At 38.8% G+C, this 18,507-nt stretch overlaps 2 protein-coding genes across 2 annotated transcripts in view; both read left to right on the top strand.

The window, feature by feature from the left end:
- Positions 1-6,543, top strand: part of LOC107725721 (mitogen-activated protein kinase-binding protein 1-like) — a 31,615-nt gene extending 25,072 nt beyond the window's left edge. The window contains exons 22-28 of the mRNA XM_016535104.1: positions 1,976-2,115; positions 2,213-2,398; positions 2,484-2,559; positions 2,667-2,956; positions 3,091-4,140; positions 4,920-5,005; positions 5,135-6,543. Coding sequence (XP_016390590.1) covers positions 1,976-2,115; positions 2,213-2,398; positions 2,484-2,559; positions 2,667-2,956; positions 3,091-4,140; positions 4,920-5,005; positions 5,135-5,389 — 2,083 coding nt within the window. The 3' untranslated portion in view covers positions 5,390-6,543. The remainder of the gene's footprint in view (positions 1-1,975; positions 2,116-2,212; positions 2,399-2,483; positions 2,560-2,666; positions 2,957-3,090; positions 4,141-4,919; positions 5,006-5,134) is intronic.
- Positions 6,544-11,197: 4,654 nt separating this feature from the next.
- LOC107725713 (beclin 1-associated autophagy-related key regulator-like) lies at positions 11,198-17,925 on the top strand. Its single transcript, XM_016535093.1, has 10 exons — positions 11,198-11,667; positions 12,238-12,300; positions 12,381-12,423; positions 12,546-12,627; positions 12,799-13,036; positions 14,032-14,255; positions 14,560-14,677; positions 15,917-16,007; positions 16,091-16,176; positions 16,859-17,925. The coding sequence occupies exons 1-10, from the start codon at positions 11,375-11,377 to the stop codon at positions 17,154-17,156; spliced, it is 1,536 nt and encodes a 511-aa protein (XP_016390579.1). The 5' UTR covers positions 11,198-11,374; the 3' UTR covers positions 17,157-17,925.
- The last annotated feature ends 582 nt before the right edge of the window (positions 17,926-18,507 follow it).

Here is an 18,507-nt window from a genome sequence, read left to right as displayed (position 1 = left end):
CTTGAAGCTGAACATAACTTATGGACAAGAGAGTTTGTTTTCCAACAAATTCCTCTCTCTGATGTTTGTTCTGCTTTAAAAGAATTAAATGTGAATAAATCGCCCGGTCCTGATCATATTGCTCCGCTGTTTTTAAAACTAGCGGCTGATTTTATTTCTCCTTCATTGACATATCTTTTTAATCTTTCATTAATAACTAATACAATTCCTAAGATCTGGAAATCAGCATTTGTTGTTCCTCTGTCAAAAGGGGGTGATCTTTCCTTAATGGATAATTATAGACCTATATCTAAGCTCTGTATTCTCTCAAAACTTTTGGAAAATCTAGTTAGTAAACAGTTGACACAGTATTTAAATGGTCATAACATTTTGTCTAATAATCAGTCTGGTTTCCGTAAAGGACATAGTACTACTACAGCCACCTTAAAAGTTTTAAATGATATCGTGGAGTCATTAGATAATAAACAACATTGTGCATGTCTTTTTATTGACTTATCAAAGGCCTTCGATACTGTGGATCACAACATATTATTAGATAGGCTTAGATGGGTAGGACTATCAGAACATGTTATTTTATGGTTCACTGCTTATTTAAAGGGTAGAACCCAATGTGTCCAGGTGGAAGGTGTTCAGTCAGACCTTTTAGAGGTTGTCAAGGGAGTTCCGCAAGGATCTGTGTTGGGACCATTATTATTCAGTATATATATAAATTGCCTTGATTTTAATATTGATAAAGCACGGTTCCATTTTTACGCAGATGATACTATTGTATACTGTTCAGCTCCCTCTAAACAACAATCTGTGGCTGCATTACAGTCTGTTTTTGATATTATCCAAAACAGGTTTCATGCTTTGAAGTTGGTTTTAAATGTTGAAAAAACTAAATGTATGCTATTTTCAAATTCTAGAACTTCTTTAGAGAACTCTGTTGTCCTTCAAACTTCTCAGGGGAGCCAAATTACCTCAGTGTCAGAGTACAAATATCTGGGTATTATCATTGATAACAAATTACGTTTTGGTCCACATATTAAGTATCTGAGTAAAAAATTAAAGCAGAAGTTAGGGTTTTTCTTTAGAAATAAGTCATGTTTCCCATTTAAGGTGAGGAAAAAACTAGTGTCCGCTGCATTTTTACCGATTCTCGAATATGGGGATGTGGTTTACCAGCATGCCCCCTCTTACCTTCTTTCTTACTTGGATGCTTTGTACCATGGTGCTCTGAGATTTATTACTGATTGTAAATTTTCAACTCATCATTGTGATTTATATGAAAGAGTTGCATGGCCTTCCTTGAGAATACGGAGAAAAATGCACTGGCATTTGTTGATATATAAGGCAATTTTGGGTTATTTGCCAAAGTATCTCTGTTGTTTTATACAAAGGACTTTAATTGGAAATCATTCATTGCGTTCTCAATCAATTTACAATCTCTGTATACCTTTTGTCAGAACTGAGCTTGGTAAAACCTCTTTTAAATATGCTGCAGCTTCAGATTGGAATCTTCTTCAAAAGGAGATGAAGTTACAAAACTTGGTGTCTTATAATTATTTTAAGTCTTTATTATGTAATCTTGAGAGCAACTTAATGGTGTGTAATTGTTTTTAACCGGTTATATGTTGGTTTTGTAATGTATGTTGTAACTACGTTGTTTATTTGTATATGCAAACTCGGCTGCCTATCTTGGCCAGGACACTCCTGGAAAAGAGATTTTAATCTCAGTGAGTCTCTTCCTGGTTAAATAAATAAATGAAATGAAATGAAAGTTGGGAACCATTGGAAAACATTTGTCAAAATATCTTTGATGTTTCTCAGAAGAAAAAAAGTGATACAGGTTTGGAACAACATGAGGGTGAGTAAATGATGACGGAAATTTCATTTTTTAATTGGTCAGTTAGAATTCATAAAATGATCTAAAGCACCATTTTGAGATGATCCTCAAAAACTTGTCTGCTCTCTTCTCTTTGTTTGTGCATAGTGAGTATCAAGTGAAAAAGTTGCCCCATGGAGTGAGATGTGCTAAAGTGAACACTTGTCCTGAGAAGCAGAGTCCAGACAGCGCCTGCTCAATGGAGTATTCCAGCAGTCATCTCTCCAGCCCCGAACACCCTGGAGAAGGTACTAAAAAACTAAACTAGCAGACTCACACAATCATTTCAGTAATTGCAATGGGTCCTTGATGAGATAAGTGTATATTTCTGTGTGTTTGCTGTAGACTCTGAACCAACCGAGCCACTGAGTGTAGATGGAAACTCATCAGAACTGGATATGGAAGATCTTGATGAAGAAGAGGAGGACAGCCTGAGGAAGAATGAGGTTCAGACTCCTATACCTCAGACCCCAGACCAGGAGGCCTTTCTCAAAAGGCACTTTGCAAACCTGTCAGACCTCAACAACACTGGTAGGGCGTTTGTACTGTACATGTTCACAATTTTCTTAACAGATTTTTCTTTAATGTAAGCTCTCAGACTCTTTTTCTTTGGCAGCAAGTCCACCCGGAGTAACTCCAAATATCTCTGACAGCATGTCATCGAAGTTCCTCTCTCAGAACTCCCCAAGCAGGTAAGAAACAGTCACCCTTTGACCAAATCCCTTCTAACCATGACTTCTATTCCCAATGACATTTAGACTTCTGAGGAGAAAACCTAACTCTGCCCTTTCTTTACCAGAACTGCATTCCCATTCCCCTCAAACAAAAGCAGTGACATTAAAACCACCAGTGGAGCTGTACAGCCACTTATCTCAGAGGTGCGGCCCCTCATGGAGAATAAGAGTCCAGGCAAACAGCAGGAATCCCACGGCACTGAGAGGACAACAGGTCAGCGTTTAATCCAGAAGAAACGCACACCCGTCATGGATTCCCGCAGACTGATCAGCCCTGTCGCTAAAGCTGCCGCAAGTCACAACAGTTCTGCAGGCATGAGGAAAGCTCAGTCTATCCACAACATCTCCTCAGAGGGTAAATCATCCATGAGCTTGTGCTAATGAATATGGTGATATGGAGTATTTCACATTCTGTTATGCATTATTTGCTCCACGGGGCTTGTCTTGTTTTCTCACATTAATCATCTGTTCCATCCCTCTTCTGATCAGCGGACATGGTCCAGACATCCAGTCGTCCTTCTAAAGAAGTCCACCCACAGCCCCAGACCCCAGACCACCCACAGATGCAAAGACCACGGCGTTCCCTTCCCACCGTCCCGCTCACCAGCCCTACAACTACCCTGCCAAGGGACATCACCACACCTACCAAGTCCAGATCCCGTTCCTATATGAGTCCTACCACTAGCTCCATGGCCAAGATGACTCGCTCTGTTTCCATGGGTGACAACTTGAATGTGGTAGAACTAGAAGACACAGGATCTTCAGACCTACACCGGGGCTCAAGTTCTAACTCTTCCAACCCTCAGAGTGCCTCCCAAAGCAAGCCCACCACTCCTGTTGCCCAGGTCTCATCCCCTAATACTTCGGCATCCCCATTTCCAGGCCCCTATGCAGCAGTGATACCCACGCTGAGTGCTGGCTCAACTGGAAACTCTTCCTCTAGAGGTCTCCAGGTCAAACTGACTGGCAGTGCTCGACCACTGCTCCATATAGATATTCCCAATCCTCTTCCAGATAAACCTTTGTTATCTTCCCTCTCGCCATGCAGCAAGACCCTCAAACTTGCACAAAAGGAAAAGGAGCCCTCAAGTAGAACTCCAACCACTCCCTCTTCAAATCCTGGAGCAGTTCACCTGCCCAACAGCATTGTACAGCCAGTCACAGCTGTTTGTTTGAACACATCTGAAACCCCAGACCAGATTGAGCTTAGTATGGTTCTTGTTCCCAGCCAGACCAAGAACTTAACGGAAGGTGAACTCCACTCGCATACAGAGCCAAGAAAAGAGGATACCTCCGAGGCTGAGTGCCCTCCCATGAGCCAGTGCAGCCTAAGTGTGCTTCAGTCTTCCTCAGGATCTCAAGACTCAGGTTTGCTAGGACATCAGTCTTCCCTCGTTGCATCTTCTGTTCTGCTACGGCTTGGGCAGTCTAAACACTTCTTTACTAAAGGGCTCTGGCCTCTCTCATCCTCCACCTCCACCATCACATCTTTCATCTCTTCTTCACCCTCTCCACCCATTAACTATTACCACCTGCAGGGTGAGGCATGCTCTTACTAACACTTGCTGTAACATCCGTCCTCTAATCCAGTGGTACTCAACCAGTTAAGGGGCCATTTATTTGACATACGTATTTTGCTCACTAAAAACATTCTCTATTAATCCAAATAAATGGATTATCCTCAAAGCATTAACATGATTTACACTAGTAGAAGCTTTTTGGATCAACATCATTTGTTGGAACATTCCTAGCAACCAATTATTGTCCTCCGATTTTAAATTTCTAGCCAGGAACAACATGATATCAACTGATCATTTCTAGGGTAGGATTAGGTTAAGGCAAGGGTGTCCAATCTCCTGGGGGCCCGCTCTCCTGCAGGGTTTAGCGCCATCACACCTGCCTGGAGGTTTCTAGTGATCCTGAAAACCTTGATTAACTGGTTCAGGTGTGGAAAGGTGCCCTCCAAGAGCAGGATTGGACCTGGAACAACATTCATACCAACCAATCATTAACCTCTGGTCTTTAGGATATGGTCCTGCAACAGTATTCTTATGATTAATCATTTCCCTCTGGTTTTAATGTTAGGGTTAGGGTTGTTCTTGGTTAATTGGGATGTTGTTCTAGGAACAACAAATGGTGTTAATCCATGTTATTCTGTAAATCTTTTCTGCTGAGTACCACTGCACTAAATCATTTTCCATGCCTTATAGTTCTCAGATTTACTTTTCATTGTATGCTCAGTCACAGTTGTATGTTTTTGTTGCTCAGCTCATTTTAAGACACAGTATGAATCTAACAGCTTGATTTCTCCTCTGCAGACACATCTCTCAGTGTGGATTCTTGTAGGCTGGTTGCCAATGAATTGCAGAGCAGTTTTAAAAGAGCCTCCCAGCTCTACAAAATGGTAGGTTATCATTTGGCCACATACACATGTAATTGTATAGTAGGCTGCGCTTCAGCCCACACGTCTGCCTAAACTGTTTTGTGTGGGCGACTTGAATCTAACTTTGCATATGTGTGTGCTTTCTTGTAGTTAAGCAACTCCACTGACTCCAGTGAAGAGCAGCAGGAAATGGCACGTGTGCTGGCCGAAGCATTTGAGGCGATGAGAGACGAGCTGAATTGCCTGCCACCATGCACTCCTTCAAGATCTCCCAGCACTTGCACTGTGCGCACATTAGCTAACAGTGATGCAACATTAGGTGACGACAGGACACTTGCCCTATTAGAGCAGTACTCCAAACTGCTGCTCAGCGCAGTGGAAAAGAGGATGGACAACAAAATCTGATTTCTATGATTTCTAACAGGATACCAAGCCATGAGACTGCACAGCAGACTGTTTTAGATAGCGAGGAGCTTTTAATAAAGAGAAATGCCACTATCCTACCTCCCTGTTTTAGCATGCTACTATGGTAGCAACACACCCCTGACTTTTCTCACCTCTTTGCAAAATTCTGTGCCCTGCTACTAAAACGTATCCGGATAGTTTCGCCCAGGGTAACTTTCGAATGACCTACACGGCATCAGGGAGAGTAATTGGTTACATGTTTTTTGTTGACTGCATGGTACAACAAAATAGATTCAGTGGTTATCGTCTTAAAAGACGAATAAGCAATTTTATATGGATACAGTATTCTGTCATGTGTAAAAACAAACTGTTGTTGAGAGGAATCTCCAGCAAGCGCCATTTATTTGAACGTGTTTAATATTTTTTAAAAATTCTCGATGCTCTCTTACAAAGGGACCGGTATCCCTGGAAGTCAGCAAGGCAGATTTGTCTCACTTTTACCTTTTATTATGGAATGATTTTTATACTGTATGTTGTGTTTGTGCTGATACTTTCAAGTTGAATTGGGACACTGGGGTGCATATTTATTCTGTGATAGGTCAATGAGTCGCACAGGGGCTCTTCAACGTTTGTTTGTTGTATAATGTCAATGTCCTGATGGCCAGCAGAGTCAGTTGGGTGCCAGAGAAGAAAATTGGGGGGATTTTGAAGGAAGATTTTATTTTGTTTTATTTGACTTTTTTGTACTTGAATGGTAACTGTCTCATGGATACTGGTGCCTTAATCTTGACCAGCAATTTGCTTGAAGGAATGAATCCGGCTTTTGTTATTCAAGCAGGTTATATATCAAAATGATCAGTGATATTTGGATGTTGTCCACCTCTAATTGATTAATTCTAGGTTACATATGGTGACAGAAACAAAACAAAACTGCCATAAAAACCACTGAACTGAATTGATCATTCTGGTGATACTGACGGAGTTGCAATAGCCAAGTAGATAAAGTTTGTTGAACTTTTGTGCACAAATTTTGAGAACGGTTTACAGAACTTTGGTTTTGAAAATTCCCTTATCCTGAAAAGCATTTTTACAGAAAAACTTTATTTCGGACTGTTTTCCAATTATGACTTCTTAAAGGGGTCATATGATGCTGCTAAAAATCATATGACCCCTTTAAAGGTATGTTTTATTGTTACGTGATGTGCTCTGTTATTTTCCCAAGAGCTAAACAAAACAGTCACTCTGTAATCCACAGTCTTTCCCACAATCCCTTGCTAACTAGGTTGAGGTGTTGCCTCTCTGACCTCTGCTTGAAACAACTCTTCTTTTCTGTAGTAATATTGATAATGTAAAGTAAGGCACTTTTTTGTCGTTAAGCTTGATTCAAAATGATGGCATATTATGTTAAGTGTACTGTACCTTCTTATATAGATGGACCTGCACATGTTTTATAGTGTCCAGCTCTTCTACTGATACAAATCCAAGCTAAAGCCAGGTGCACACTGTACGATTTGGGGATGTTAAAAGATTGTTTTTGTCGACAGGCCAAATTGACAGTATTTGATTGCTTAAGATGACATGCTCTTTGTGAATGAAAATGTCAGAACATGACACGATTGATAATCTAAACACCTAGTTGATGCCGTCAGTGGTGACCAAAGATTTATATCATACAGCCATAAAATACAGTTGATGTCACACAGTCGCCATGGCCTTTTATCCAGCATCTCACTGGTGTCATATTGTATGATCTGAATTTTACAAAATTGCACAGTGTACACCCAGCTTAAGTCAACACTGCAACTAGTTCAGCTGCAACTTGCCTGGTGTCTGAGATGCACAAATTGTATTTATTGACTTGATGCTTAGTTCCACCTCTTGTAACATTCTATCAAACTGTTCTGACAAATGTATTAACAATGAAAGATGCAAAATGAGCAATTGCAAAAACAATGCTAATTTTTACCCAACTGTTACCCCTTTTCACCAATGGCAGATTGCACTGGCAGTCTTGTAGTGAAATAGATTTATTTACACCCATTCTAGTATGCAGCAAAAGCTCTTATTTGTCATCTCTTAAGCAAGACTGAAAATGCATGAGATAAAAATAATTAACGTAAGCCCAAACGGACTTTATTTAGCTAGCTAGTGGGCTTCGGTGATGTAGCAGAAATGAAAACCGTACAATAAGACTGCATCAGTAACAAAAGTAATATGTGAGAATCAGCATGAATACACCGCACATGCATGAAGAAAAGCAGAATTTAGGGTGGGCTCGCTTCCTGAACTAGAATGCATGGTTGTACGCTTGACCTGCTCCTCATGAACAATCATGCAAACCTTCTGCTTTCAGTGCTATCTCTCTGTGGTGACCAGCTCTGCTTTCATCTAACCTATGGTCAATTGATCAAGATGTATTTTAGCATTACAGATGGACCAGTGCTTTCTAAGACCGTTTCTTTTGGAAACTTGTGACTTTGTCTTACCTTTTGCTCCAAACCGAAGTCAAGTGTTTCTATTCTCTCTGTTTATACAATCTGTCACCTGAAATCTCTTTCTCAGAGAAGTCAAATAAAACTGTATTTATTACATGTTAAACTGCATTGTTTATTGCAATATTTATTCTAGATCACTAAAAATGTACATGCACATCTCAACATCCAACAGCGTTTGTCAAGGACTCCACAATTTTTTACAAGAACATATTTAAGAGCTTGACCTACCTAGAAAAATGTATTATTAAAATACCCATGGCATTTTACGATTTTATTAATTTCCATGACTTTTCCATGTCTAGAATTCACACTTTTAAAATTAGGCTACCTCATATACAGTATAAGATTTATACCTCATTTATAAGATTTCTGTGGAAATTCTGAAAAAATAAAACTCTCAGACGTTTAACAGTTGTTAATGTTATGACATTTGTCTTCCGTACATGCGCAAATGTGACTGTTTACAGCGTTGTGTCTGTCTCCCTCTACTGGCCGGAGACTGCACTACAGGAAAATATATTTATTTTTTTAAGTAACGTTGTGTTATTTTGTTAGCGCAAAAATGCAACAAAAATATAATTGTAATTATATAAAATATATTTTATTTGAGCCTACTAAAGAGAAGTAACTCCTTAGTTTTGATGACATGATTTGTCACGCCTTTGTGAGTAGCTTCACACTTGACGCCAATTAGGTTTTTTTGTACATCTGTTTTCTTCCAATGGACCTTAAAGGGATAGTTCACCCAAAAATGAAAATTCTGTCATCATTTACTCACCCTCATGTCGTTCCAAACCTGTATGAGTTGCTTTCTTATGTTGAACATAAAAGAAGATATTTTGAAGATTGCTGGTAATCAAACAGTTGGTGGTTGCCATTGACTTCCATAGTAGGAAAAAAAATACTATGGAAGTCAGTGGCAACCACCAACTGTTTGATTACCAGCAATCTTCAAAATATCTTCTTTTGTGTTCAACATAAGAAAGCAAACTCACGACATGAGGGTGAGTAAATGATGACAGAATTTTCATTCTTGAGTGAACTATCCCTTTAAGGAGCATGTATGAGGAGGCAGCTCTCTAAAATTACTTTGACCAGACTATTGTTGTAAGTTGTAAAATAAATAGCTGAAATGTTAAGTCTTTGTTAGCTGCACTCTAGTCTACATGTTCTTATAACACAAATTAAGTAGTTATAAATAAGAAAATCAACATATTTATGAGGAAATATGAAATAAATAAATACAGGAATAAATACATTTGAAACCTTACTACAGAAATGAGAAAAAAAAACTATGAAGGCATAGATAAATGTCCTAGTCAAATGTATTTATTTGGTCCTCCCTAACAACATATGGTGTGTTAAAATTCAATTGATTGAATTGAAGCCTTTAATGTATTTATCACTTTTTTTTTCTCCTAAGTGTTCATCTGATTACATCTTTGAGGGGGATCTGGGCCTACAGGGTCAAGCTCCACAGCTCCAAGATTCCTCTTTCCTGTCCTCTTTAACCTCTCAGGAGAAAGATCTCACTGAAGACTTGGACCTGAGCTTCTTACCTGATGAACTGAGCACACAAGATGAGCCGTCACAGGCTGAGAAAGCCAGCAAAGGCAGATACTGACACCAGTATTTCTGTCCAAAACTCCTCGCAGTTCAATCTCCCGATGACTCCCATGACCCCAGTGGCAGAGAGTTCAGGCATCATCCCACAATTGCAGTAAAAATGTGAAGAATGTGTATCCGGGATTCTTTGTAACATCTAATGGCATCATATAGGCCCAGAACTTTATTTCAAATGTTGCTACACTCTTAAAAACAAAATGTTCTTTATTGGGTTCCATGAATATATATATATTTTTTTAAATCTGTGGAAACTCAACTCCACAAAACGTTCCTTATAATGGAAAAAAGATTTGATTATATAAAGGTTAGATTATTAAATTGTGCTTCTTCCTATACGCTTAGAAGGCCTGGTCCTCACTCACCAGCAGTTCAGCAGGTCTGGACAGGCGTCTGTCTGTCATCAGTGACTTTGATGGTTACTGGTCCACAATATAAGTGACCTTGTAACATCTGTCTTTAACCATTTTACTACCTCCAGCTATGAGCCAGAGTTGTTTCCTGGATTGATATATCGCATGGTGAAGCCACGTATTGTGCTGCTGATTTTTGTGTCTGGAAAAGTTGTCCTCACAGGTATAGTTGGTATATAGTATAGTCTAATCTCACATAGTCCAATCTTAAAGGAATAGTTCACCCAAAACTGAAAATTAGCTGAAAATTTACTCACCCTCAGGCCATACAAGAGTTTGTTTCTTCATCAGAACAGATTTGGAGAAATGTAGCATTCCATCACTTGCTCACCAATGGATGCTCTGCAGTGAATGGGTGCCGTCAGAATGAGAGTCCAAACGGCTGATAAAAACATCACAATAATCCACAAGTAATCCACACGACTCTAGTACATCAATTAACATCTTGTGAAGTGAAAAGCTGCATGTTTGTGGGGGAACTATTCCTAGTCCAATCTTAAAATATATATTTGGCAGCCATGCATTGAAATTGTTTTTAAAACCCGGTCTCTTCATGTTATTATGATTTTTAGGTGTGAAAGAACGGTCAGAGATCTATGAAGCCTTTGAAAATATTTACGCCATCCTCAAAGGGTTCAGGAAGCAGTAGAAATGCTGCACTTATGCTTACATGAGCTATATCTGAATATTTGTCTATAACGATGTGCCTCATATCCATATCCTTGAAAGTGATCCTTGAAAGGTTTGAATGCAATAATTTAATCAAAAGTTTTGTTATTGCACTTTGCTTAATGTCTATGTTTACTTTTATGTATTGTCTACATTAGCAAGGGTTGCTGAAATAACAGAGCATTCCAAAGCTTACTGTGAAAAGTAAATGTCTTGTTAAAATATTCAGCTTTGCCTTATGTGGGCTCTCACATGCAGACATGTCCACTTAGGTTACGACTATGTTTTGTCCCTTTTGTACATGTTGAACTGCTACGTGCTGATGCAGGTAAATAAACGTTGAAGACTTCTCTTTTGCAGAACCAGTAAAATGAAATGAAGCTTTATTTCCTTTATACATATGTACAAATTTTTTTTTTTTTTTACTGTTTTCATAATTATACTATATTTATGCAGTATAAATATATCCAAGAATCAAAAACTTACACCAAACGAAGGGGGCCCATATTTGATTTTCCAATGGCAAAATATATTGTATTACTATGATATTTTAGATTCAAGTATGGTTACCATGGTAACTTTTTTGTAGGAGACGCCACCACCACACACGTGACAAACATACATAAACAAACGACACAGTGCGTAGGGCAGACACCCATTACACTCAGCTGGGCATAGAGACCTTAGGACCAGAACTACTGGTTATATTTTAACATTACAGATAATGTTAATCTAATATTGACCGTTTCTAAGAGGCGTCTATTCTTTATAGAGCCTGTATCGTCATGGCTTGTTCCTTATCAGGCGAACCCCGGGCCTTGGGGCCTGGTGAAGAGCATCCAGAGACTGGATCAGAGGCCCTAACGTCCGTTCGACCCCAGCCGCCTCAGCAGCACCTTCAACCGGCGTGCGTGAGCGCTGCTGCCGCGGTCATGGTGGAGGCTCTGGATGATGCAGAGGGGCTCTTTGTAGCCGTGGAGAGATGTCCGCTCTGCAACACGGCCAGACGCAGACTGACCTGCGCCCGCTGCATTCAGAACGGCGATTTCGTGTTTTTTGACGGGAGAAATCCGGAGAGGTGTGTTTTAATAGCTTTTTTTTATTATTATTTACACTGTATGCTAACACAGCTCACTCTAGCATGCTAACAGTTTTCAGTATTATCGAGCTGTTTCACATCTATTTATTTTATTTAAGCACATGTTCCCCTTTGATTTGAAGTGTTTTCGGAGTTTAAATGCGTTTTGTAAAGACACTAGATCGTATTTTGCTAATTCATGGCCCTAGCATGCTAACTGCTAACTTTGTAAACAAACTATCAGACAACAAAGAGGTTCGAGTTTCTGCGGTCTCGTTCATTTCTTGTAAGATGTCAATGACGTAGCTATATAAATAGGTTTTAAGTCCTTAATTAAAAGTGTTGTCATGGCTTACTTTTGTGTGGCTAAGTTTTGTGAAGAAACTCTGTGGCGGTATTTGTGTGTGACAGTTCCATTATTAATTATTGTTTATGTCTGTGTGTGTGTGTGTGTGTGTGTGTGACAGTATTTTTATTAACTGTTTTATATCCGTGTATCTATCTCTATAGATAGATAGATAGATAGATAGCAATTGTGTATTACTCACTGTATTGCTATTCTATCATCAGGTATTCAGAAAAGCTGGAAAGACTACAAAAGCTCAAAAATGAGAAGGAGAATCTTCAACAGAGGTATTATATCAGCGTTGTGAGATGCGTAATTCAACATTATGTTCAGATGATACCCAGTCTGAATTCTCCTTTTGTTTCAGAGTCATCAAAGCCATGGACAAGAAGGTCCAGACAGACCAGCTTGTAAGTATTTTTGTGCATGTTTTGTTTTAAGTGCTTGAATTTGAAGATGATGAGAAAAAAATATATAAGCCTGTTATTAAGATAGTTCTCATAATCATGGTTGTGCATTTTGTTCAACACAGAGGTGGAAAATCATGTCATGCAAGATGAAAATCCAGCAACTCAAAGAGGCCATCTGCACTGGCAATGAAGAAGTGAAGAGTGGTGAGTATTACAACAAAAAAGTTCCCATGAGAAAAGTGTGTAAACATTCATTAATCACATTGAGGTACTCTGTGAGTTCTTTTTTGATTGTCCTTTCAGTAGTTAAAGGACAAAAAATAAAAATAGCAATCTTTTGTTTGATGTCATGGCTGTTCTTTTTCTTCACCTTAGGCAGGGAACTGTTATTGCGTTCCCAAGATGAAGGACAGCGACTGCAGCGCAGGGCCAGCCGACACCAGGAAAAGAGGGACAAAATTAAGCGTCATAACCAGCGTCTGGGCGAGCTTCTGGAGAAGAGATCCAAAGAGCTGCAGGGGAGGCTGGAGGTCCTGGCTGAAGTGCGGAGAGCGCACATCCTGGAGCTCACCACTCACATCTTCAACATCCAGGAGGAGAAGCAGGGCAGCAGGTCAGAGCAGATAAGATGAGCATAAACATATTCGAATGAACATTAAAACATATGCACATTAACGGACTACACATAGTGCTCTAGCCTCGGATGAATATTTAAACTGAGCTTGTTGCAATGCATTCTGGATTTTGTGCAAAAACATGTTAACTTGTAAGACAGCATAATTTTGCTGCTTACTTTGTAGAACAGCTTTAATGTGGGGATTGATAGAGCCTAAAATGTGTGCATATTTCCTGTACAGTCTTGTGATTTCAATCACCATTGAAACACCAGCAAAATAATACACTACTGTTTAAAGGTTTTTATTTTTGAAAGAAATTAATACTTTTATTCATCAAGGACACGTTAAAGTGACAGTAAAGACAATTTTAAAAATGTAATTTCAAATAATTTGAACGTTCTATACATCAAAAAAAATCCTGGAAAAAAATGTATCACGATTTCCACAAAAATATTAAGCATCACAACTGTTTTCAACATTAATAATAAGAAATGTTTCTTCAACACAAAGTCAGTATATTAGAATGATTTCTGAAGGATCATGTGAAGACTGGAGTAATGATGCTGAAAATTCAGCTTTGCATCACACAAATAAATTACATGTATAATATATTCAAATATATTAATTTAAATGTTTAATAATTAAAATGTATTCAATTGTTATACTTTCAAATAGAAAACCGTTACCTTTGGTGAGCATAAGAGACTCTTTCCAACAAAATAAAAAAAAAATCTTACTGACCCAAAAAATTTAAAGATAGTGGGTATTTCTTTCCACCTGGTATGCCCACCATAATCATACTGAATAATTGCTTATGAATGTGCCCTTTGATTGTGACGCTTCACACTCAGTTGCTCCAGGGACACTCTTTGTGCAATTACTTAATATCACTTGGCATTGATAAATTATCATGAACTTGATCTGGTTAGGCTGGTGTTTGAAAATGGTGTCTAAAGCATAAAACATCATCTTAAGTGTTTCTGCCTTGCAGGGACCCAGCAGAGGCTGAAAATGACCTTGCTCTGACTTCCAGCACCGTCAGTGAACTCGCAGAGGCGAGGCGAATCACCTACAGCTCAGGCCGCTGGATCTGGGACGATCAGAACGGAGAGACGAGCATCAGTATCACTGGTCCACATGTCACACTTCCCAGTAATGGAGACTGCTCAGCCTATTACAGCTGGGTGGAGGAGAAGAGTGGAAATCAGGGGCCAGGTACAGATAGTAATAACGCTGGTTATTACTGTGCATCTCAAGCATTAAATCCAAAGCAAAATTAAAAAACCTTTTATAGTTTGTCAGCTTGTTACTCGCTATGAAAATAACCAAGGAAGCTGGAATGGCGTTAAAACACCAGCCAACCAGCCAACCATTGTTATTTTTCAGTGCAGTTATAGTTAACTAAATATGCAATGCAATGCATTCGGTTTTAATGCTTCAGTTCCTTTTATATATCAAAATTTTAAATATCAAATATTTAACAAATTCATTTTACAAAATTGTGTATTTTCTTGTGTAGAGTTGGACCACATCAACCCGGCACACACCGTCAGCGCCGCCCTCTGCTATGCTACACAGCTCGTCAATATCCTGTCTCATATTCTGGATGTCAACCTTCCGAATAAATTGTGCAACAGGTTACAGTTGCAAGTTTATTGTCTATTATGGTTTTTATTTATAGTTTGAATTGAATTTTTGTATTTTTATTTTAGTTAATGTCTCAGTAATTTTGCCGTGTTTTTGACACATTTTAAGGGGTCATCCGATGCCCATTTTCCACAAGTTGATATGATTCTTTAGGGGCTTAATGATTCTTTAGGGTCTTAATGAAAAGTCTGTAACATAGTTTGGCTAAAATTTCTCAATGGTAGCATAAAAAAACACCTTTTTACCCTGTCAAAAACAGCTCTTTTCGGAGCAAGCCGTTTTGTAGCATTTTCCTTTAAATGTTAATGAGCTCTGCTGACCCGCCCCTCTCTTCCGAACCCCTCTCTGAGGGACTGTTTACTTTATGCCGGGTTCAGAATATACAATATTTTTGTCGGTCACGATAGTCACTGTGTCAGATTACACGATTTTGACTCCTAAAATCTTGACTTGTCGTGGACAAGAAACATGTCAGACTACACGTTGCTTCCCGACCATTCATCGCGTGCTGTCTTTAACGACGCGCGTGATGTCATCGAGAACGCGGAATTAGCGACTGACTTCCGAAAACAAGAGTGTAAACATTGCTGAAGCTGTTTTGTCGTGGTAGTCCCTCGATGACACATCATACAGGCAGGAGTACTGTTGCCACAGCTCCACGAACCTTTCCTCCATCTCATAATTCCACCTAGCAGCACCATCATCTCTCTTTCGTTTCGCCATGTTTGAAACCTGTGTATGAAAGAGCTTCTGTGCTGCTATTGGTCAACGTCACCAATGTGACCGAACTCGTCGTGGATGACGGAAAAAAAAATTAAACATGCTAGTCTTTCTGTCGTGATGTCGTGAAGCATGTCCACTATGTCCACTATGACACACTACACGAGCTGAAACGATGGAATCTTGCGTGCCGACGCCCATTGTCGTTTACGAATCCCCATGACACCCTATCGTGTAAATCGTGTAGTCTGAACCGGGTATTGTGTACACACTGCCAACACACATTTCAGTTCAAACAACTTGTAAAAGTGCATGTAGCATCGGATGACCCCTTTAAAAAAAAAAATGTCTTTATAGTTTTTTTAGTTTATTTTTGTAGATCAAGTTACTAAATGAGAATGATAAATGTTGCCCTGAAACTAGCTGAAACAAGTTTGTTTGCTTTTAAAAATATTTTATTATAATATAAAAATAAATGTGTCCTGTGTTCCGTTTTGTCTTTTCTACAGTGAGTTCTGTGGCGACAATCTGACCCGCTACCGATTCACCCGTGCCGTAAACAAACTAAACACCAACATCCTGCACCTCTGCTTCTCACAGGTAAATTCTTCTCAAAACTGAGACCACTCTGATCTGAGAAGTCATGTTATGATCATAACTCATGTTTATGATGGGATTTTTAGCATGTCGACAGCGAGCAGCTCCATCCGCACCACACTTTGAGGAATATCATGTTTCTTGTGTCAACAGCAAACAAGAAACTTGGCAGGTGAGAAATTACATTGTCCTGTTCCTTTGTGAAAACAATTTACTTTTATATTGTCCATGATGTATGTTATAGTCCATTATTCATGATCCAATCAAATTCCAATAGATAAACCAAGTCTCGTCCTAATTATTTGCTGCTGAATTTTATTTTATTCGCCATTGATTTTTTTTATTACTGTTCAATAAATTTGCGGTCAGTATGATATATTTTTTAAAGAAATTAATACTTTTTTTCAAAACATACATTCAATTGATCAAAAGTGACAGTAAAGAATTATAATCTCATCTAAATTCTGTTCTTTTGAACTTTTTATTCATCAAAGAATACTGAAAAAAGAAAAGTTTTGACACAAATATTAAGCAGCACAACTGTTTTTACCATTAGAAATGTTTCTTGAGCAGCCAATCAGCATATTAGAATGATTTCTGAAGGATCATGTGACACTGAAGACTGGAGTAATGATGCTGAAAATTCCAAATTAAAATTACATTTTAAAATATATTCAAATACAAAAGTTGTTTTAAATTGTAATAACATTTCAGAATATTACTGTTTTTACTGTATTTTTGATCAAATAAATGCAGCTTTGGTGAGCATAAGAGAGACCCCCAAACCTTTGGTCAGTGTCATATAATGGAAAACTAATGTTTAGAAAACTTTTCCACTCTTGTTCACTGTATAGATCTGGGCCGTTTGAGGTGAGCGCTGACTTGGAAGACTCTATGGAGTTTGTGGAACCAGAGGCGGCTGGCCCGGCGGAGGAGAGTGGAGACGAGGCAGTGACGGATGAAGAAACAGACTTGGGCACAGACTGGGAGACGGTTCCAAGCCCTCGCTTCTGTGACATCCCCTCCCAGCCTATGGATCTGTCCCAGAGCGGCATGCAGGCGTCCCAGCCAGTTGGAAATGCAGGGGGCATGATCTCCTCTGCAGCGGCCTCCGTTACGTCCTGGTTCCGTGCCTACACCGGGCAGCGCTGAGATCTGGTGGATGTGGGGGTGGTTAGAACCACCAGTTAGACCTATGCAAACACCCCATTACTGTCATCCTCACTTATGTCAGCTTGGCTATTGGGAGAAATAAAGGGAAGTTTTCAGCTAACTGCTCATACGATACTAAAGTGTGTGGTAGAAACCAGAGCGAAGGATGTGTTCAGAAACAACTCTTGTGTGGTTTTATTGCAGGATGGAAGAGTGTGGTGAACTACTTTTACATTTCTGATGTTTTGTAGCTCATGTTATACTGTAGACACCAGTCAACTTTATTCCGTGTACATTGCCAAATATTTTTGTTTGCTCATCGGTGCAGAAATTGTACATTTGAAGCATCATTTGGACAGACTTGACTGTGCTTTGAGTTTGATTGACTGGTTGCACCTTCTCACCAGCTCTTCAAAGAACCTTACTGTATAAATTTTGCTGGACTTGTCTGAGAGAATGGCAAATATTATTGCGTCTTGTTTTATTAGATTTTAAATTTACAAGAGGAATTGTATTTTATGAACAAAAGTTTTATTCTTTTCCTTTAAATTTCCTCAACCACTGCAGATTGCATTGGGCAGAAAAATGCTTTGTTATCCAGTGGGAGAGGCTGGCTGTCTATTTGCTCTTAGGATTTATTTACGTTTATCACCCTCTTTAGTTGTTGAAAAAAAAAACATTAATTCATGGTTTCATTATAGAAATGTTTTTTGTATTAGCCAACCTCTTCAATTATTAAACTAAATACCTCTCTGAAATGTAACCGGAAATGATGCATTATTCCTGTATACACAGACTTTGAAAATCTCCTAACTTTGTTACACAGGTTAATTATGTAGTATTTGGTCTTAATTCCATTGTTTTTCTACACTTCAAGGCATGCCAGGCAAAAGACAAGTATGAGTGAGGGCAATTCAAACCCTTTCACCTAGGATCGGTTATCTTGAATATAGTTTCAATGATCTCTTTTTATAAATTTATTTAGGAAATTAAAGCCCAGTTATGATTGATGTAGATTTTTATAGTACATTTAAAACTATAAATTCAAATGTTCAACCCCAAGACATCATCCAAAAGGAATACCCATCAGGTTGCAATTAATCAAACCGTGCCTACACTAATCTAAAAGAAAGCCACAAATTAACTGGTTAATACAAGTATTCTGTGTAAGGTTGTCTTCTATGGATTGAAACAGTGTAAGCATTTAAGAAAGAAAAAAAGGAGAGCGAAAGAGAGCAGAACATTGGTTACAAATTCTTCAAGATATACTTTATTGAAGTAAAATGCCTTAACAGGCAGAGCACAGCAATGTCATTAACAATTTTTAAAAATCTGACACTTTGGAAAACAG

Source organism: Sinocyclocheilus rhinocerous, unplaced genomic scaffold (assembly GCF_001515625.1).
Source record: "Sinocyclocheilus rhinocerous isolate Xijiao unplaced genomic scaffold, SAMN03320098_v1.1 scaffold1004, whole genome shotgun sequence".
Lineage (NCBI taxonomy): Eukaryota > Metazoa > Chordata > Actinopteri > Cypriniformes > Cyprinidae > Sinocyclocheilus > Sinocyclocheilus rhinocerous.
This window is presented reverse-complemented; position numbering and strand designations above follow the sequence as displayed.

Bases quoted from the DNA above. Each gene is read 5' to 3' on its own strand.
- LOC107725713 (XM_016535093.1), top strand. From the start codon at position 11,375: ATGGCTTGTTCCTTATCAGGCGAACCCCGGGCCTTGGGGCCTGGTGAA. The intron at 12,301-12,380 runs GTATTATATCAG...CTTTTGTTTCAG, and splicing joins AAGGAGAATCTTCAACAGAG to AGTCATCAAAGCCATGGACA. The intron at 16,008-16,090 runs GTAAATTCTTCT...TGGGATTTTTAG, and splicing joins TGCACCTCTGCTTCTCACAG to CATGTCGACAGCGAGCAGCT.